General features: G+C 38.3%; 1 protein-coding gene across 1 annotated transcript; it reads left to right on the forward strand.

The window, feature by feature from the left end:
- Window positions 1-3,935: 3,935 nt before the first annotated feature.
- On the forward strand, window positions 3,936-14,796 carry LOC139753883 (uncharacterized). Its single transcript, XM_071670839.1, has 4 exons — window positions 3,936-4,119; window positions 7,894-7,972; window positions 8,812-8,909; window positions 12,126-14,796. The coding sequence occupies exons 1-4, from the start codon at window positions 3,936-3,938 to the stop codon at window positions 13,985-13,987; spliced, it is 2,223 nt and encodes a 740-aa protein (XP_071526940.1). The 3' UTR covers window positions 13,988-14,796.
- Window positions 14,797-22,741: the final 7,945 nt, after the last annotated feature.

Genomic DNA, 22,741 nt, shown 5'->3' on the forward strand with positions numbered 1-22,741 from the left:
CAAAACATTACCGGAGAAAGGTCAGAAGAGGAACACAAGAGTGTGGGAAGGTACTAAGATGATGATAAGCGAAAATAACGACTAAAGAATTACATGAATGTTGGATGAGAAGGGATTGGTTGGTCAAGATGATAGGCTACGGGTCAGCACACCTGCTGATGAAAATCAATGGATGGTTTAGTGAAGGTAGAGCGACACTGGTCAAGACGGTGAGGCTACGTGAGGGGCAAGCTAAACTGCTATCACGTCAACATGACATCAATAATTGATGGAGCCAATCTAATCTTTCACCCCTTGAGCACGACGGTGGGACCTTTGAACATGACAGTACGACCCTTGAACACGACGGTACGACATTTGAGCACAACAGTGCGACCCTTCACGATGGTAAGCGTCTTCACCATGACAGTACGACCCTTCAACACGACGGTCGGTGTCTTGAACACGACGCGCCGGTACGGCACTTCAGTATGATGATCTGGCCCAATCAAAACTGAAGATTCAATGACGTGTTTAAGATTGTGTCAAAACCGACACACACTACACCAGACACGTATTGAGCTGACCTGAAATGACCTGACCTAATCTAACCTAAAAGATGGTAGCTATGAAAGATGTTTTAGAGGAAAATGTAATTCACGTCGAAATATACAGGAGATAAAGAGTCCAGCATGTGAGACGTGTGTGTGTGTGTGCAACAGTTTAGGAAGTTATTCTTGCACCAACATTGCCAGGGTCGTCGCCTCCCACCTGAGATTCCTTGTTCCTTAGTTACAGTCGAACAATAAAACTGCATCACGACCAAACGAGCTCGTACAAATTCGCTTTAGGTCTTTTGACGACCGAGGTCATTACGAGGCACAATGTATTTTTTCTTGTAAGCTTATGACGTTCAGAAGTGTAAGTTCTTGAGCGCTATCAGTGGACGTATAACTTTTACCACTGTAGATGGTTGACTGGTTGCTGAGGCTATGAACCTGATATCAACTGCCAGGGTCATTAAGGCCGTCAATGTAAGCTACATCATCAACAGAGAAATCTGCAACACCTTCTTTAGGTGTTAAGTATTATGCTTAACCAGATACATTCTCACTCTGCATGTAGCCTAGGTTGTTCTGCTGACTAAAAGAACAGCTCTGTGCCAGCTGTTATGGATCACAATATAAAGCCAACAACGTTTGTGTAAAGGGTCTGACCAACCCTCCCTGATGTTATGTTTCCAGCCTTTGGTTACATTTAATGTAATCATCCATTAATTACAATGATTATTATCATTATTTCCGGTAAAGATGGCAGAACGGAAGGTAAGGAATTCTAGGAAAGGTTGGAAGAGGAGGAGATGGTCTAACGACGAAGTAAACAAAGGAACGTCTGAGAGATGGTGGCCAGAAGAAAGGATCATGCCGGGGGCATGAAATTATATTACATGAAGAAAATGCTGAATAAGAGACTATCAAATTCAGCAAACTTACAATGGAAGAAAATGAATCTAAAGTTATGTTATCAACCTAAGCGGTGGGAAATTCTGCAAGAAATCTTGCGATTTAATCTTAAAGGCAACACTATGACTCTTGTAATATCGTGATGCATAAGTGAATAATGAGAAGCATTATTTGAATCTGCATCGACTCCCTTGCTTGACAAACACAAATCTTGCAAGAGATCATAATTTCGGAGAAAAAAGAATAAAGTTAATTTTTTCAATTGTCTCGCACAATCTTCTAAACATGATGAATAACTCTTAAGCTATGTGTTCAAATTCTTTATATTTGTAAGTAACTGTTGTGGGAGAATAAGACTGTTGAGTTCTGACATGTAGAGGTTTTAGGATGTGAGGTTGTAGGCTTGGAAAGGTGACGGGGTTGAGGAGAAAGGTTGTAAATACAGAAGTAGCGCGGTCTTAGTGCAGAGTTGTAAGCTTCCATGATCGGTCTGCTGGCTGTATGCTTCTGCTGTAGTCCGGCCACACGAGAACTGACGGTCGAGACGCCTCCGTGTCTCGTACAGTGGAGCTGTGGAATTTTCGTGCATCGTTTGTCCTATACACTTCCCTACCATCAACCATCCTTATCGTACACACTCATGTCACGCAATAAACATTTGAACAACTAAAATCAATCGTTCATTTTCTCTTCAACTTGTACCCATGATCTTCCCTGGCACGTGAATGACAATGACTGGGGTAGGTTTTGTCACAGCCACCACAACAACCACTCACCCCATCATCATCACACTGGCTCCCCTGCTGCTGCTGCCCAACCATAAACCATCCCCTCCCTCCTCCCCCCATCATCAGGCGCACCATATATATTCACACATTCCTTCCCCAAGATGCTTGAAGCAGTTGCCTGGCATTCCAACATGGCCGACGTGTTCCAATTCGCTCAACATTACATTTGCATAATAATTTACTGTCTAGCTGCATGTACTTCCCATATATAAACGCACACATACGCACACATGCATACATATGCATATCAACATATACATGCATATACATACAAATACGCAGACATTACATACATTACATACATACCCATACTTGCTTGCCTTCATCCATTCCTGTCGCTACCAAGTCTTCGATGTAGTGGTTGCATTGTGGACACAAGGATCGTAAGTATATATTGAAACTTAGGAATGTTGTCGGAATGAATATGTCCCGACAACAAACATGACAGTGTAACTCACGTTTGTCTGGGGAATGTTGCTTTTGATGGGTAAGTCTGGTGAAGTAGACCTTAAGTCCAAGTTCAGAGGACGGTGTTAAGGGTTGTTCGGGATGGAGGGTCTCTGTGGTCTGAGCTTGTTGAAGTGTGAGGAAGGGGTAAACTTATTTTCACTTGGGAGTTAGTGGTTTGGGTTGGAGGGGTCTAACGCTTTATCAAATCCATATGTGCTCCAGTCTTCCGTTATTCAGGTTGCCCTACGATCTCTTACCTTAGAAAGAAAACATTCATTTAAGTAACGACCACAGTAATCTTAACTATGGTGATTATATTCACCACAAACACCAGCGGAGTGAGTCCAGTGACGACTGTTCCTCCCCTTATTGCAAGGATAATCAAATCCTTCTTCTTGTGACACCTTAAAAGGAAATAAAGTGCTTGAAAGCTTTTAGCAAGACCTTAAAGCTAATTATCATACCTTCTATAAATCTTGAAAAATAGACTGAAATAGGAGAGGTGACCTTCGCTCAGAAATTTGATTGAAGGACTTCAGAAACGAAATGATAATTTGAAAAATAAATCAATGGCTGATTGTAACGCCCAATGTCTCTGAATCCTTCATTTCAAACTATTGTTCTTGTAACGTATTAACATACGATTATCAAATTGGAGAGGAATAACATCTTAAATACATTAAAGCAAGTTACATATAATTTACTGAAGATAAAACTAAATATTTTTTGGACCAACAAGATGGCGAGATAGAGAAATCTCAGCAGGATAATTGATCTTAAACTGATTGAATCCATTGTTCCAAAGAAATCAAAAGGTTTTTCTCCATTCATTTTTTAAAATCCACAAAATGTTCATCACAAAATCTTATTTATGACATGCAAAGCATCGAATGAAAAAGTCCTACAATACGATTTCATCCATTATATGCCAAGGAATTATCTAAGTAAAAAGCCCTGTGTATTTTACAGGACATACATAAGCCAATAAATATCAATTTACTGACAATGCAATACATCCAATACACGTCTTAGACATACGATAGTTTTATCTCCACGTACGATAACAATGTAAACGTTTTCCTACAATACCTTTAAAGGGGTGGTATTTTCGTTAAATTATTTGATGTTACACCCGTATACTTAACCTAACTAAAAGTATCCCAATTCAACTATATAACAAAATACAACCTAAATTTGATTTTGTCATGATACCTACTTATGACATACAAAAAATGCTCTACCGTCCTATAGGGTCATGACTGCTGTCATGGCGAATGTTGGCAATGACACGTATTCGTTCCTGGAAACCATGGACGCGAGCTCTGGAGAACACATCATGAAAGTGTTCTTCACTACAGAGGAATGGGATAGCCTACCACCGATAGAACGAACTCGCTGCTTTAATGTGCTCCAAAGGTACAAGCAGATGCTGAAGTTAGGTGAGCGCAACGAGGTTTACCTCAAGCAACTAGCACGAAAATCTTTAGACTTGGACGAAGTGAAATCAATACAAGCTATATCATGGACTAAGATAATGCCAGAAGATTCACTATATGTATTACAATGATTCACTGAGGTGTTAATGGATTCCTTTAGGAAGTTATCACACAACAAGCGAGGACTTGCATTGCGGAAAGTGTAGAATCGACCCAAAGGAGTCCATCTTACCCAGTTGTTGAGCGAAGTGCTGCCCCATAAAAAGTACATTTGATTATATTATTATTAAATGTAGATACACAAAACATTGTATCGTGTATTCTTATTACCATAACATACTGAAGAAGAAATTAAAAACTTTGGAAAATTTCATTAGTATTCAGATGTATTAGTTTCTGATAAATATTGATTTTAGATGTTAATTCTCTTTGATAGAAAATTTATGAATCACTTAAGAACACTTTAAAATATTATTTCATTTTCTAAGTAAATAATATTAGTTTTGTCTAGTGTGGATTTCTAGGAACTTTACTGCTGGATCTAGGAAATATATCTTAGTTATACATTAGGGTAGTGAGAGAATACTGCCCACGTATTCCCTGCATGTTCTTGAAGGCGTCTAAGAGAGGCGGAAATCCTCCCTTCCTGTATTACTTCCCAAAAAGGAACAGAGGAATGTGCCAAGTGAGGAATTTTCAGTCGAAGGCCTAGTCATGTTATTGACTCTAACTCGCTCACAAGGGAGGCAATGGCCAGCATGTATTGAATAAATGGAAAAAGTAAAGAAAAAAATTATATCAGATTAATACATTTTATTTTTTGGTGGATTATTTACATTCTTGAGAGCACCCACTTGAAAACTGACTATGCAGGATAATGCTTGATATGAATATATGCCAAGGAACAAAAGGACAAAAATACAAACTGACTGAGCAAATGGGACAATTGAAGCACCAGAGAAACATCTGAAAGTGGCAAAATTCACCAGAGCAGAAAATTTTATGTTTGTTGAAGTAGATTTAGGCTGGCTGAACCTAAATGTTTTTGGATTTTCATTATAATAACCTCAGGACCAATGTGGTGTCCTATAACTTAAAGGCTGTACTATTATCAGTATCAGGGAAAGATTGGTTTCCTTTAGAGTTTGAGGGTCTCTTCAGCAAGATTGTACTATTTTTTGCTCTTTGAAGATGAAACAAACTCACCAGAGATTGTACTATTTTTTGCTCTTTGAAGATGAAACAAACTCACCAGAGATAACCTTACCCTCAGTGTAACCCGACACAAGTGTAGTGAGGGAAACACACCTAGGTATTCTTACTCAGGTTATTTACATGATATAATTTAGTTATGTTAGAGGGACATGGTTGAATGTATAGGATTGGACACATTGAGTACATTATTAGCATCTCGACATTATAGGCTTAGGAAGTGTGGAACTGTGTGCACTGAAAAGGTTTATTCTCTGCTGTTTTGCTAAGTATCAGCTTTAGGTTTGGCACTGCATGATATAAACTTTTTTTATCTTTAATGTATGTTAGGTAAACATACTTGAAGAGTATCTGTATATACACTATGTGTAAAGTAACATCTCGTATCTGCTAAATCAGATTTGATTATAGTGTTCAATATTTCTTTAAAATATCTTCAAAAGCTTTTAAGCTCATAGATTATTCACAGCATTACTACTTAAAGATGCTGATTTCAGTGTATGCTTTGAAAACTACAATTGATTTCATTACACACTGTGTTTGGAAGAATGAACAGTATGGTTAAAGTCTTTCCAGAAATATGTAAATGTTGCAATATGCATCATTAATGACTGCAGTTTTGATTTCTTGGTATCATTATATCTTGAATTTTTACAGAAATTGTGGTACTTACAGATTCCAATAAAATCTGTTTGTAATGATTGAAAAGAGGATGTTTGGGTGTAAGGGGAAGTATAGGGGCCAGATTTGTAAATTTCCTGGATTATACATACTTCTGAATGTTGTATTTGTAGCTTTATCATTAAAAATTACTTTATAGGTTGTAAACAATAATTCACAGTTTAAATGGTTGATTCTGAGTGGCAGTGAAAGGTTGTATTGTCTTCATTGCAAGGGAAAAATCAATTTTTATGTCCATCACCTATTTAATGTGCAATGTGTAATTATCTTTTGTAATTACCTATTTGTCTTGAGCATTGTTAACTATTGTATGGCCTTTTAAACTTCTGTATGCTGTCCACATTTACCACATCCTCTTTCAATTTATTCCATTCAACCATCACTCTTATATTTAAAATACACTTTACATCTTTTTTAACAAGTTTCTCCAAAATCTCATGTACATGTTTGAGAGAGAGTGTGGAAGGAAAAAGTTGAGAGATTGTTGATACAGGTAAGGTAATGAGGTGTAGCATTGAAGTGAGACAGAATAGTGTTTAGTTTGAGTGTGATTTTAAATAGGGAGAAACTGGAAGAAGTGGAGTGCTTCAGGCACCTGAAAGTGGAAACGGCAATGGATAGAACCACTGGATTTGCCAGCCTTCATCTTCCGCAAAGCTTTTACTACCTCTTCTCTGTTTACCAAATCATTCTCCCTACCCTTTCACTTTACACACCACCTCGACCAAAACACCCTATATCTGCCACTCTATCATCAAACACATTCAACAAACCTTCAAAATACTCACTCCATCTCCTCACATCACCACTACTTGTTATCACCTCCCCCTTAGCCCCCTTCACTGATATTCCCATTTGTTCCCTGGTCTTACGCACTTTATTTACCTCCTTCCAAAACATCTTTTTATTCTCCCTAAAATTTAATGATACTCTCTCATCCTAACTCTCATTTGCCCTCTTTTTCACCTATTGCACCTTTCTCTTGACCTCCTGCCTCTTTGTTTTATACATCTCCCAGTCATTTGCATTATTTCCCTGCAAAAATTGTCCAAATGCCTCTCTCTCTCTCTCTCTCTCTCTCTATATATATATATATATATATATATATATATCCCTATTGAGATGCCCATGATTAGGACTTCAGTTGCCTGTGCCATAAAACATAACATGAAAAAAGAAATGACGTAAGAGCAAGGTGTGGTAGTATGTGCAGTTTGACTGACAAAGCTGACTCATATGTGATGCAATGGTTCAGACATATGGATAGAATAAGGGTAGAAAGATTAACTAAGAGGATCTTATGTGTCAGAAATGGAGTAACAGGGAAGGGAAGACTGAGAAGGAAAAGGGAAGAAGGAAACAGGCTTTGAGATAGATGGAGCTGAACATTCAGAAGGGTAAGAAGTATGCATTAGATATAGTTAGGAGAAGTGATGTAGTACACAGAAGTGGACAGGTTATGAATGGACTGAACCAGGGGATATGAAGCTTTGGCTGGTGTTGGTGGTCTCTGGTTTTGGTATATCATACATGACAGCAAGAGAGTAGTTATGAGCAAATAAGTTTCTTTTTCTTTGTTCTGGAAACTACCTAGCAAAAGCAGAAACAGCAAACTAGTATGAAGAAAATCTAAAATCATAACTTTATTTACCAAATGGCTGTGAAAATATGAAGTTTAATACCTATATATTTTACAACGTATTTTTTGAAACAAAGGATAGAAAAAGATTTTAGTCTTTTTTGGGATTCTTCCTTATTGTTATCCAGAGCTTATTGTGAAAATGTATGATAATGTGAGGAGGTTGAAATTACTTAGATATTTTTTAATGAAATATACAAGTTATTACATATATAAACAAGTAATTGGTGAATTATGTACAACAGGTCTGAGTAGCAAGCCTCCAGACTTCCTCCAGAGGTACCATGATCGTTTGCAGCAACCACAAAAAACAAAGCATTCCAGGTATGGTGTACGCATGTGTAATTACCTTTATAATTGTTTGTGTGTCTGTGCTACTTTGTGTTTTTTATGGATGCGAGTTACTTTGTGTTTTTTACCCATAAAATGCCAATGCCAATTCTAATGACTTCTTTAAATGATTCATGCACAAAATGCTATGAAAACCCATTGCAGGTAGAATTTGATTAAATTTTAAACATGGGAAAACCCTGAGAGCGATAGTGTATAAAAAACAACAAATTGTGACTTTATACATCATAGTGTGTCCTTGGGCCAAAGTGCTGAATTACAGAACTTCATATGGTTTTCATATATCACAATTAAAGAAATAGGGCTACAGTAGTGTATGAGAATGTAAATTCCTCCTACAGTTCATTGTAAGGGAAATCAGAAGAATATTACTTAAGGGAAGTAAGGGAGAAGTGAAAATGATAAGAGAAATGTAAGGAGTGCTACAAAGGGCATTCAAGTTGCATGAATGTTTTTTTATTTATTTATTTATAATTATCCCAGGACCTCTTTCTAAGAAAGAATCCTGGTGTGACCCAGGATCTCTTTCTGGAAGCTCTTTCAGTCCAGGCTGTGATACTTTCAATATCGGGAAAATATGGACTCCTTTGGAGGGAGAAGCACTTTGATGAGATTGTACTCCCAATGATACAACCTCGCCAGATGACTTTTTATTCATGGTGTAACCTCTTGAAGTCAGAGTCTGGTAACATAGAATGATCTCTCTAAATCAGCAGTATAGATATACAAAATCCCATATGGATATAGAACAATAATAATAAAAGATAATAATATAAGAATTTTAAAGTTACAACAATATCTATTTTTTTCAGCTTGGTTGAGGGCAAGGCTAATGAGGCAAGAACCGTGAGAAAGAACCTAACCCAAAAAGAACTTGCTTTGAAACACAAACAGGATGAGAAGGCTGAACGTAAGTTGTCCATCACTCATGCTGTCTTGCTCCCTGTCTCTTTCTCTTTTTCAAGTAGGTACTAGACAGCCAGACACTACCTGTCTGGTAATTGGAGGATTAGTGATGGCTACATAGAGTCAGCACTTTAGTGACTATCAAGTTTCACTCCTTTGGGCTAGTGAGCTGTCTTTTCTTTCTCCCTTACTCACATATGGGCTGCTGGCTTTCAGTCCAAAACCAATACAATTTCTCCGTCTCAAAATTTACTCAACACCACATAACCCTAGATTTCCTGTGGTGAGTGCTACATGCTACCCCTGCCTTTTGATAAAATGTCATCATGAATGCTTGTCTGTAAGTTCTTTCTATTTCTCTCTTTTTGATATAGTGATAAAAAGACTTTTACATGAACTAATGAAGAACAGCTACATTAAAAAAAGGCCAACAAGGATTTCTGCTAGGAAAATGTACACAAACCCATTTATTAGATTATGACAATAACATAAAGTTTGAAGCAGAGATATAGAATGAACAGTTTTTCTTAGTTTTGAAAAATGCTTTTGGCAAAGTAAAACATTGAATTGTGTTGAAGAAAGTAGCTGAATGAAATATTAAGGATATTATAGGAAGATGGACTTACAAAATTCTGACTCACAGAAAGTTAGAAGTACTTACAAATGGAACCATGTTTAAGGCAGATGTTATGTCTGGGGTACCACAAGGATTAGTGTTAGCCTCAGTACTCTTTATGATTATATCAGACACTCACAGTGAAGTAGAAAGTAAAACAATTGTTAAAGATTTGGGTGTCATCAAAAGAGATGAAGTAGAATTGCTGATAAAATTAGCATGAAACCAAAGAATTATAAAAAAAATAAGATGATATAAGCAAGAAGGTAGATCCACTGGAAACCAAACAGGTTCAGCCATAAAATAATAGAAAAAAGACAATATAATCTTCAGAAAGTATCTAATATATGTAGAAGTTACAAAGCAGTAACTGATAAGCATTAATGATTTAATATGGATAAATAAGAGATTAAAGAAATCTTTGAGACCTTCAGAACAGACAGAGATGAAATTAAACAAGGTGGTATAGCAGTTTATGTCAACAGTAGGGTTGAGGGAAATCAGCCATTTTGATATTTGTTTCTTTCCATACGTCTCGAAGCTTTTTAACTCTCTACCCCCTCATTAATCTCCTTAGTATTTCAGTTACAGTCTGGTCTGGTTGTGGACTTTAGTCCATGACTGGAGCCTCCAGCATTAGAAATGAAATGATGATACTAATATGTCACAAAGAATATGAATCATTAGTAGTAAGCATATCGGTAATAAATACAATTGACATACTGACATACAGACCACTTAAGACTAAGATAAAAGAGTTCAGTGAGTTGCAGGACTACTGAATATTGAAAAGTTACCAAGTAATGTAGGTAAACCTGAATGACTGATTTTGATGTTATGGAATGGGAAGAGAGAGGATGCATTATGGATGCAAATATAATTATATATCCAGAAATTATGCACCAGTAGATGGTAGAGAACAGTTAGATAGGCTAACAAGAATGTGTGGAACATTCAAACTAATACAGGCTATACACCAATCAACCAGGAACATCATCCCCATTGATTTACTTTTTATAGACGATATGACACTCATTGCAGAGACTGAGGTTTATAGAATTAGCATCTTATATCATAGAACAGAAGTATCTAATAACTGTAGGGTAGGAATGGATGAAGATAAACAGAATGCAGCTATGGATAATGTATGCTGTCTAACCACCACCTTTATGATTTCCTTTGTCACCCTCTTTAACACCACCAACACTGCCACCTCATCTACCATCACTTCCATAAACAAAATTGGCTACCATCTCTACCATCACCTATGCCATCATTAGCAGCATATCAGGTGCCATCTCTCTCACTGCCAACTAGCACCGCCTGGACAAAGTAAGGGATGTGACCACCATCAGACAGTAAGGAAAGAAGCCACCATCATACAGTAAGGGAGGAGGCCACCATCACTCAGTAAGGGGCCACCATCACTCAGTAAGGGGTCACCATCACACTACCACTTCCATCAGTTTTGCAACCTTCCTGCAGCCACCTTTACCATCCCTTTTGCCACCAACACCTCTAAAATTAACTGAGACAATTTCTGCAATACTGCCATCTCTTCGACCTATTTCTTCAATACAACCATCTTTTCAACCACCTTTACCATCCCTTCTGCAACCACCACTACCATCACCTCCATCACCAATCCTTCCACCATCTCTACCAACCCTCCATTTCATTTCATAGCCAGTGTATGACGTATAGTCATGTAGATTCATGTGCTGATGCATGATGACAATTGCTTCAGTATAAAAGCCAAAACTAGGTTACTCTGACTTACATTTCATGCCCCTCAGGTGAATTTCTTCATTGGAGATTACCATGTCCCCATGGTTGTATAATTTGTTTATGGATGGGGTGGTTTGGGAGGTAAATGCAGGAGTTTTGGAGAGAGAGGCGAGTATGCAGTCCATCGGGGATGAGAGAGCCTGGGAAGTGAGTCAGTTGTTGTTCACTGATGATACAGCTTCTTAATAAAAGCTGGAGATGTTGTATAATTGCCATAATAATTTTTCATGTGTAAAGCTATTTCATATTTACATGGGCTATATTTGCCCAAATATGGAACATTGCTCACATACCTAGGGTGGTCCTTTGTCCATCTTTTTCTTAGGTATCACTTCTCTTCAATCTTCCCTTTCCATAGGCAGTAGTTTTGCTGCCATCTCTCTGTTCTGCAGGTATGATTTTGGTCATCGCTCTTATAAGCTATCTGCATATTTCCCTGCTGCCAAGGCCTGGACTTAGCCACATGTCTGGTTGCTACTTCCTATAGCTTTCGTGCAGACTGGTCTCTCAGTAATTGACTGTTATGATAGCTCTTTCTTCCCTCATGCAAGTGAGATGTGAAGTTCTCGTCCCCCTTAGCTTTTCACTCCTCCTGTAACCTTTCTACCTTTAAGAGTCAGTCTTCAAACCAGATTTCCTTTCATTTGAAATAGCTTTTGTTTGGTGAATATTTTGCATTTGTCATATTTGTTACAGCAGAAAAGGAAAATTATAGGACATGTTTGGTAGGCTTACAATAAGTAATTTGATGCAATAATTTCTGTAATAGCTACAATATATTTAAACTAATCACTGTACTGTATTCAAAATTGACAGGTAATTTAAAGTCAAAGATTAGAAAGTTGAAGGAAAGTTTCAGTGAAGCAATTTCAGGGAAAGTTAAAGGACCAGCCTCAAATGTTACTTCTGATGGGGTCTACCCCAAGATAATGGAAGAATTGAAAACAGAGAGTTGTAGTAGTTTAATGGTGGAGAAGATTCAAACTAAGCTTCATTCTGCAAAAAAATCCTGGAAAACTCATTACAAATGTTATGTTTGTGGGAAAAAGATTTACAGGAAAAATGAACTGATTTCACATTTGAGGGTTCATGTAGGTGATAAGCAGTTTGAATGTAATAAGTGTGGTCATAAATTTAAAGAGCTTAGAAATTTAAAGAAACATCTCTCACGTACCACTGCTAACTATGATATTGGCAGATTCCAGTGTTCTTACTGTAGCCATACTTTTACTCTCAAACGCAGTTGTAAAATTCACGAGCGGATTCATAGCCAAAATGGGAAAGTACCATGTTGTCTCTGTGACCTGCTTGCTGCAAATATGAAGCATTTGAGGAATCACGTACGGAAGGTTCATTTGAAGGAAGAAACTGAATGTTCTTTGTGTGGATTGCACTTTTCCAAACCTTATTACCTGAAAAAACATATAAAGCGTGTGTCTAAGAATTTTCCTTTCTGTTGCTCAGTCTGTGGTCATAGGTATTCAACCAAGTTAGGTTTGAGAAGGCATGAATGTCAGCATGGCAAAATAAAGTCTCTGCAATGTACATTTTGTTTAAAAATGTTCAGTCATAGATCCCAACTTACAAAGCATCTGGCTGCTCGTGGAAGGCTGAAACATTACGAATGCTCAGGATGCAAGAAGAAATTTGCCACACATGAAAACCTCACAAAACACATGAAAATCTATCGTGCAGACAGGCCATTTAAGTGTTCTGAGTGTGGGCACACCTTTTCTAGTCAAGGTCGTCTAGTTGGCCACTTTAGGCTGCACAGTGGAGAGAGTTGGAAGTGTAAAGCATGTGGTGACACTTTCAGGAACAGAGATTTTCTGAAAACGCACTTACAGATTCATTCAAGACAAATTTTTGATGTTAATGTTATAAAGTCTCAAAATAGGAAACAAGATCATACCATAGGTCAACCCAGGTTGCTGGATTTTGCCTGGCCTCCTAAGAATCAAAAGTTCAGTTTTCTGCAGAAATTGAAAAGCTTTAGATTTGAAGGCCCTCGGATATGGGATTCCCTTTGGAACACACAAGTGCTCAAACAGTCATATGTGTCTCAACACAACCAGCAGCCCTATTTGCATCAAGAAATAGGATGTGATGATGAAAAAATTACTGAGAGTATATGTATACAGTATGACTCTAAAAAGTGTAGGCATAAGCTGTGCTGTCAGTCAGAGCAAGAGTCGCATCATTTTCCACAGGATGTTATTTCATTTCATCATTCATGTCAGAGTAACTCTGAAGGGGAATTAGATGTCTCTGTTGATGTTACTGACTTTGATGATGCCCACCTGGGAATCTTTTTAAAGCACACCTTCCTTAACCAACAAAAACCGACAGTCCAGAAAGTATGCAACATCCCAACTGTTTGTAAAGATTCTGGTGAACTTCATAAAGATATATTTCCTGTCTCTGATTACTTATTCTCATGTACAGAGACAGTAAGTTCTCATTCTCATCATCACCAAGGTTACATTACAAAGAAAAAAAAAAAGCAGAGAGTCCAGTGCCCCACATGTAACAAGTGGGTCTCTAGTGTCTCTAACTTGCAAAGACCTAAATTTGTTCACATAAATATTAAGCCTTATAAATGTTCTTTGTGTAAGAATAGGTATTGTTGTATTGATACCATGAAGAAACACAAGGTTCAAGTTCATGGTTTACAATAAAAAGTACTTTCTGGAGCATGTGCTGATCTGATCATTGTCAAATAGATCTTGAGCAATTAAGTTTAAACTACATTAAGAAGGAGTAAAATTATTAACAAAGCTGAAGTTAACCAATCTATGAAATGATCATTCCATACATATTATCATAAGAAATGTAAATACCTTTGATGGTTTTATATTTGGTCATGCAGGTGGAGGAGTGAGAGTCATGTATTAGACCATTTCTGATATAGATACAAAAGAAAAAGAAATTGTATGTGTTTGGCCTTGATTTTTAGAATTTTTTTCTTTAACAGGATTAACTTTGTTATCACTTATTTGTAATTTATTTAGTTGTTACTTCTTGCTCTACTTGTACTCAGTTAAACTAATCACATGGTCATTCAGGTTTATATCCATGATTGCAGGTGTACAGCATGAAAAATAGAATATTTGAAATAAGTGTATTTGATAGCAACCTAAGTTTCTGTGAATCATTGTACACAAGGAGGTGGATAGAATACTTATCGTATGTTACCACAACTAGAGTATGTCATGTTGAATATCAACACGTTTCATGTCATAAGGTTAAGTCTATGTGTTTATATGTAACTACCTGTTTGCACAGCACAGGATGGGAGTTGTACACTCACAGAGCCCCATCTATTGAATTTTCTGTATCAACATATGGCTATTAAAATAAGGTATATTTTCTGTATCAACATATGACTTTTAAAATCAGGTATTGTGACTGCATTTTTAGTTTCACTACATAGTCTGTTCCATTCATCTGCAACTCTGATACAATAAAAGCACTAATTGACATCTAACACATTTCTTCCTTTATTTCATCCTTTGAGCTTTCATTACTTGATTATGTATCTTGGTTTTATTTTATGTTTATATCATAGCATCATACTGATTTTCTTCACATATCTGTGTTTGGACAAGGTCAGTGGCTTTACTTTCCTCTCTGAATTGTAAAAGCATTGACTGATTTAGTTGGTCTAAGAGAAAATAATAGTTTAGTTGACATCAAGAGAATCATAATTTTATTACTCTTGGAAATTAGTTCATTAATTTTCAATGCTAGTAAAAGTGTTTTTATATCTCAGTGGTAAAGAAGTATATTTTACATATCTATATTTCTGCCATAGGATTCCATCTATCCTCTATAGGGCTACTGCAGTGCACAGGAAGCTGGCCACTTCCACCAGATGGGTCAACAGGTCAGAAAGCATAATGACATTTATGTGTCCAAGTGGGGAAAATGCTGACAACTGAGCCAAAAGTGTTAAGTGTCTTCATTGTGGTATTTGTAATATGGGCATGATGGGTCTTCAGATATGTTGAACTGGTGTGTATAATGTTGGGATGGGTGGTGTCCACAACACAGACTGGTGGGGTGGTATATGAAACTAATTTGGGAAAGAAAATTATTTAGTGCATGTCAGGTTATTTTGGTGTATGTATGTTTTGTCAGTGTTATGTTTACTGGAGATGAGGGGCTTTGTGAGTATAGCTTGTTCAAAATGTGAAGCAAGGATAAGCTTTTTATTTGTACTTAGGAGTCCATGGTTAGTTGTGGTTGGATGGGAAAGGTTTAATGTTGTGCAAAGAAATGAGTGCTGAGCATTTTGAGGTGGGATTGCATTAGGAAGCTCTCTGTTAAGTGTTGCAGTAGTCAGGCAGCCGGTGATTGCTCTAAGTACACTTTCTCTGTGCAGTTTACAGCTGTATTATATTTGCCTCTGATAAGGTAGATGACCAGCATGTGAGGCATAATTTAGGCCCCACAGAACTTTCCATGATTCATCCCGGACACCTCACATGCATATATATATTTTTTTCATACTATTCGCCATTTCCCACGTTAGCGAGGTAGCGTTAAGAACAGAGGACTGAGCCTTTGAGGGAAATCCTCACTTGGCCCCCTTCTCTGTTCCTTCTTTTGGAAAATTAAAAAAATGAGAGGGGAGGATTTCCAGCTCCCCCGCTCCCTCCCCTTTTTGTCGCCTTCTACGACACACAGGGAATACGTGGGAAGTATTTCCTTACTGTATCCCTCTTTAGTATGCTAGCACCAAGAACACATGAAGAAATGGTCTCTCACATCCACTTTCTAGTTGTATAAGGACATGCTCTATTTTCAGAAATGATAAAGCAACGATACTTCAAATTAAAGGATTAGATTTGCATTTCTTCCAGAGTCAATATAATGACAATATTTCAAGATATTTCAAAATATACTGTATTTGGAATATTTCTGACCTTGTCTTTTACAAAAGATGCACAAATGATATTTCAAGGGAGTGTGGGACAATTCTGCCAAAGATGATATACCAATAATATTTCAAAATCAAATGCATCTCAGACATGCTGGGATGGACAACAGTCAACTGGAGATAATAATGCAGTGAACAGTGAGGTGACAAGAGGCCTGGAACCCTGGTCTCATGTTGCTCTGACATTAGTCATGAGACATGCCATGAGCCAGAGGGTCAGCGTGAGGGTACATTTGTCATACCCTGTACCACATACGTACCATGGTACACCTAATGCACTGTGTACCTCTTGCTATAGTACCTCAAGGGTACATCTAGTGTTTCATATACTTCTTGCTGTAATATTTTAAAGGTACATGGAGTGTATCATTTACCTTCCACCCAGGCATCTTAATAATACATCTCTTGTACTGCATGTCCTTTGCCTTGCAGCTTAATCCAATCCATTAAAGGCACTAGTCATCGTTATCATGGATAACGCTTAAAAGAAACTAGAAATAACCTGAGGCAGACATCACACTGGTGAGAGCCTAAGGACCGGCGTAAGGAACAAAGTGTTGAGAAGCTAAAGGGAATAATGCAATTGGTGTGGAATATTAACGTGTACAGTTCTTGGTGGTGCATATACAGATGGACATCACCTCTGGTTACCATAGATAGAGATGAATTATAAGAAAAGAAGACTTTCACGGCTTTATTTACCGACCCCGACAAAAGTGAACCGGAAAGCTTATTAGACGACCCAGATGGTAATGCTTAGCCTTTTCAGCAAGAATTTTTGACCTGGAAGATACAAAGGTTGAGGTAGGAAATGCGAGGAAAGTTACCTGTGGAAGGAGATGATTAAGTTACTCGCTCAAGCTCAGGAAAGTTCATCGAAACGAAGGTTATATTCTGGGAGTCACATGACGATAGAGAAAAAGAGAGAGCACTACTTTGCGAATACTTATAACGAGAATTTCCCAAAAAGCTATCGCCTAATAATCTAAGAAATGGAAGAAACGAGTCGTGTGAACTGTATGTGAGGTTGAGGGACGGTATGTTTGTTGACTGAATGCCAGCAGCCAGCACGTGTGGGTGAGGCAGAAGAAAAGACGGCCAAAGGAGAAAGCTACTGAGGTGCTAGCTCATGGCAGCCGTCACTAACCTTCCCGATATCCGGGCGAGCACTACTGATGAAACCTTACTGGACAGTGGCCGCCTACCAGAGAGAGAGAGAGAGAGAGAAAACATAAATAGGATAAGAAGAAAACTAAGCTTCTGTGGAAGATTCAAATTAAAATTGTTCAGTCATGAAGTAGAACAATAGAAAGAGTGCAGGTGCATGTCGCGCTTCAGGATCGTACCGTCCTTAGGAAGAGGTTAAGCTCTTCCAAAGTTACATTTGAGGCAAGGGATCACGGCGGTTACAGGTTACATGGTGCAGTCAGTGCACGTTAAGAGAAGCTGTAAACTAACCAGCGGTTAGGAACAGCTGTGCCTGCGGGACTCGAATCATTTAACAGCAGGAAATTACATGACAGTAATTGTTCCCCAACATTGAGCTCGTGGAACAATAACCATTTCCATGACACAATATGTTGTCGCAATATGAGTGAGAGAACCAACCCTGACACTCCTTGGGAACCATTCTATGGTCAACACAATACACGCATGTGTGTAGGCCTAAGGGATCAACATTGCCTTATATCAATAATAATCGTTTACCAATACGCAGCAGAGATACTGATTAGTTGACACTCGAAACTGCCAACAAGTTAGCGTTCGATGATACCATTGAAAATGACGAACATAAGTCACCGGCTTCACATACTGAAGCCTTGGTGTTAGAACATGATTTTTCAATGACAGTAACACAGTGAAGGAATTAAGTTACGAACTCTCAAAAGTTTTTTAACTTCTCGTTATAGCTGGGTAAGTAAAGCTACAAGTAAACAATATACTTTTCTGTAATAATTGATGGTGTACCACTAATTTATTCCGACATACGAAAAGAAAATGCATAACTTGAGCCAAACATTATCATGGGTTAACTCATGAAGTTATTGCTTCACTACAACATCAGTTATTAGCTATGTGAAAACTTCAAGCAGAGTACATTTATAGACAACATTTTCAAATACAAATCAAGGTTCTGGTTATAACCAGGCCAACATACCCATGGGTCATATCGTTATGTCCGAGGGTCGTACTCCCGTCCATAACGACTATACCGTCATTTTCAAGGATCTTACTATGGTACTGTAAGATCGTACCGTCTTGCTTATGCATGATTCCTTCGTGTTCAAGGATCTTACTATGGTACTGTAAGATCGTACCGTCTTGCCTATGCATGATTCCTTCGTGTTCAAGGATCTTACTATGGTACTGTAAGATCGTACCGTCTTGCCTATGCATGATTCCTTCGTGTTCAAGGATCTTACTATGGTACTGTAAGATCGTACCGTCTTGCCTATGCATGATTCCTTCGTGTTCAAGGATCTTACTATGGTACTGTAAGATCGTACCGTCTTGCTTATGCATGATTCCTTCGTGTTCAAGGATCTTACTATGGTACTGTAAGATCGTACCGTCTTGCTTATGCATGATTCCTTCGTGTTCAAGGATCTTACTGTCGTGACAGATAGCACCCTCGCGCTATGCGGTCGTACCATCTAGTCCAGAGGTTGTATTCTCGTGCATAAGGATCAAAAACACCGTGCTCAGGTATCTTACCGTCGCAGTCAAACATAACGTCGTGTTCTGGGTCGTGCTGAAGGGTCTTACTGTAGTTCTCAAGGGTCATACCGATCCGTCGTGCTCAAGGAGTTAAGGCGATAACAACTGCAACAGAAGCTTACTGTCTCGCTCTTATCATTAACATTTATCAACTGCTTATCAGATCAACTCCATGAAGAACATCAATTCACAGTTTATCAGATGAGTGTATACTGTCAACATCTGATGAGCGTATACAGTCAAGTTCCGGGATGTGCTGCTTTACCTAGAGAGAAACATTTCCAGACGTGTTGACGACAAATATTGGCTGCCGCTGTAACTATGTGAAGGACATTTGTTTCCACCGATCTCATGTTTTCTTTCTATCTTTTCAAGCGATGAATGAACCTACACATCTTTTGCGTGTGTATTAATGTTAAAATCATTTGCCTGTGTTTATTTACGTATTGTATCTAGCAAGTTAAGCTTCTAAAAAAGGACATAATTTAACCATATAAAGATATTGAGTTCTGAGGGTTACCTGTGACCAGGTGGGTAGGAAGGGAGATAATCAGGAACAGGATAAGGCAGGGAAGAAGAGATCAGGAAAGGCAAGTAAGAAGGGTATCGGGGGACCAAGGAGGCGAATGATTAGGTAAAGAGAAAGATTATTGGCTCGGAGGAAAGATTTTATGTCATATGGAGGCTTTGTCGCGAGCAAGGAGGACAGATGGAAAGATGTGTGTAGAAAGATTCATACAGAAGACGAAGAAATATTGTTTGGGATGTATGGGTTAGAAAGATCATTTCGCACAGAGTATTGTAAGGGAAAGACAGGTGGATTGAAGGACACACACACACACACACACAAGAAAAGAGAAGAGAGCTTACTACGTGTGCACAAATACGGAGAACCCGCAGGCATAAATGGATATAGATCACCCCTGCTTTATTCCCCATCCACCAACAACTTGCATATTCCCCCTCCTCCTGAACAAACACAACGTAGCATATAAAACCATAATAACTCACCATACACCAAACAACAGCCCTAACAACCCCAACACATGAACTATTCTCCTCAGACGTGAACGACTTACACTTTCTCGTCTGCTATCTGGTCACCATCCATTTCCCAACATTACAATACGGAGTCAACATATCACTAACACCCCCCCATGTCCTCTATAATCGTTCATACGGGAAAGAGGTCGTTCTTGCAAGTATAGACACGAGAAGGTATAGAGTTCCAAAGCTTGGCAGTGCACGGAGACTCACACCTCATTACTATTCCCATATTTAGTTAAGTGCTTCCACGTTATCACCATCGCTTCCTGATGTAATCAAGACAAATATTAAGCACCATATCAAGGACCAGTAGCCGTTTTCAATTAGTGCCTCTCCATCGTTATTTTCTAATTCCATATTATTTCCACTTTTTAAACTGAAACAAAATTCAGTTTATCTTTCCATTCAAACTTCTACTCACAGTTTTACCGCCCGTATACCAAACACTGTTTCAGTTCCGTTCTTTCTTAGAACATACTTCTTATACTCTTCTGTTCCACATTTCTGACAGCAAAATCTTCTCACAAGATACTTTGGTATTCTTTGACTCATGATCTTGTATATTAAGAATATATGTGCGTCTCATATATATATATATATATATATATATATATATATATATATATATATATATATATATATATATATATATATATATATGGAGAGAGAGAGTAACAGTTTTCTTGTCTCTGGAGCGTATTCAAAACAGACGTATGATTTTCTTCTGAATTGTTATTTATAAGATAACGAGCACAACCACAGCTCTTCTTGCCACATAGGACGAAAGCGTTGCCAAGTTACACATGCATCACTCCCTCCTGCTGTACCCGTTTTCCTTACTGGTATGGACTGGGTGGAAGATGAAAAGAACGAGACTAGAATGGACGGTCCCTCACATACACACACACACACACACATAAGCTACAACAAAGTTCACACTACACGCTGATGTCACAGACATGAGTTTACGCTCACGAGTTAAGAAACAATCATAGAGAACTTAGGCTAATGGGACGGTAATCTAGATAATACTCTCAGAAAACTTAGGCTAATGGTAAGGTAATGACCTTCGAGAACTTAAGTTAATGGCATGATAATAGGGATAATTTCTGGGGTTTGGCAAAGCAGATGGTCGCAGATATTAATATTGTCTTCCATGCAGGTCTTCAGGTACTTTATTCTAAGTCTAAAAAAAAGAATTCATTGACTTGCAAGTTTGGATTGAGAATCATACTTTCCAGTGCCATGTTTACACTGCGTGAAAATCAAATAACTAATCATGATTTACAAGCTGAATTTTTCTCGTCATATGTTATATTGTTTCTTTCTCTCTTGTGTATCATATATATATATATATATATATGTATATATATATATATATATATATATATATATATATATATATATATATATATATATATATATATATATAATGAGATCCGGCAGCACCAAGAAATCAGACCAGCTTGGTGGAGCAGATGGAGAGGGACTTGTGTGATGGAAGGTTTGATGTTATCCAGCAAGAGATGGATAATCCGCTCAACATGGTCATTGTTATGGTTCCGTCATCCAGTCAAGACGGGCCATGTCCAGCACTGGTGACGAAGGAGTGGCAGACGTGGCAGCAGACGCTCCGCAGCCCAAAACGGTATCGATAAAGGCCTTAAGGATACCTGCCCAGCGAAGCCGCAACAGAAGGTAAGTCCTTATAACAATATTTCTCTCAGCAGCATACCGCAGGGCATCTCTCGTTCTGTGGTCCATCTTGATTTCACTATTAAAATTCAAATAATATATATATATATATATATATATATATATATATATATATATATATATATATATATATATATATATATATATATATTTCTTTCAAACTATTCGCCATTTCCCGCATTAGCAAGGTAGCGTGTGTGTGTGTGTGTGTGTGTAGAGAGAGAGAGAGAGAGAGAGAGAGGGAATTTTATTTGAATTTTATTACAGTTCGTTAAATGAAATCAAGATGGACTATAGAACGAGAGGTGCCCTTCGGTACGCCGCTGTGAGGAACATTGGTATAAAGACACGTCGTGTGTTGGTGCTTGGCAGGGCGGGTGTGCTTGTGGCCTTTATCGATCCCGATCTAGGCTGTGGAGCGTCTGGTGCCACGTCTCCCTCTCCTGAACGCTGAAAATAGCCCGTCTTTGTGGGACGACGAGGCCTTTACTGTCGTAGTGTTGCTCAGGTTATCTGCCTCGTTGTGAATAATATCATGAATGCCACCAGACAGGTCCCACTCTATCTGTGCTGCTGAACTGAACTGCTATGCTCTCTCTCTCTCTCTCTCTCTCTCTCTCTCTCTCTCTCTCTCTCTCTCTCTCTCTCTCCACACACACACACACACACACACACACACACATATGATATCCGCGAGTGTAGAACTGTTTTTATACGATGCAATATTTTCTAGAGAAAATGTATTTCGTCTCCTGAAAAGTGGACCAATTATATGAATAACTATTTTCTTTTGCAAGATAAGGGTTAAGTAAGTCCTTGAGCACGACAGCACGACGTACATCCTGATGGTACGACCCAAAAACACGATGGTAGGCCCTAGAACACCAGGACACAATGTGTGGGGACACGACGGCACGACCTGAAGCACAACAGTACGACACTTGAACACCATGATAAGTCCTGGAGCATAGCGGCACGATGCACGGGCACGACCATTACGGTACAATCC

This window comes from Panulirus ornatus, chromosome 15 (genome assembly GCF_036320965.1).
Source record: "Panulirus ornatus isolate Po-2019 chromosome 15, ASM3632096v1, whole genome shotgun sequence".
NCBI lineage: Eukaryota > Metazoa > Arthropoda > Malacostraca > Decapoda > Palinuridae > Panulirus > Panulirus ornatus.

Excerpts from the sequence above, each read along its gene's own strand:
- LOC139753883 (XM_071670839.1), top strand. The coding sequence starts at position 3,936 with ATGACTGCTGTCATGGCGAATGTTGGCAATGACACGTATTCGTTCCTG. Across the intron at positions 7,973-8,811 it reads CAAAAAACAAAGCATTCCAG|CTTGGTTGAGGGCAAGGCTA; the intron begins GTATGGTGTACG and ends TATTTTTTTCAG. Across the intron at positions 8,910-12,125 it reads ACAGGATGAGAAGGCTGAAC|GTAATTTAAAGTCAAAGATT; the intron begins GTAAGTTGTCCA and ends CAAAATTGACAG.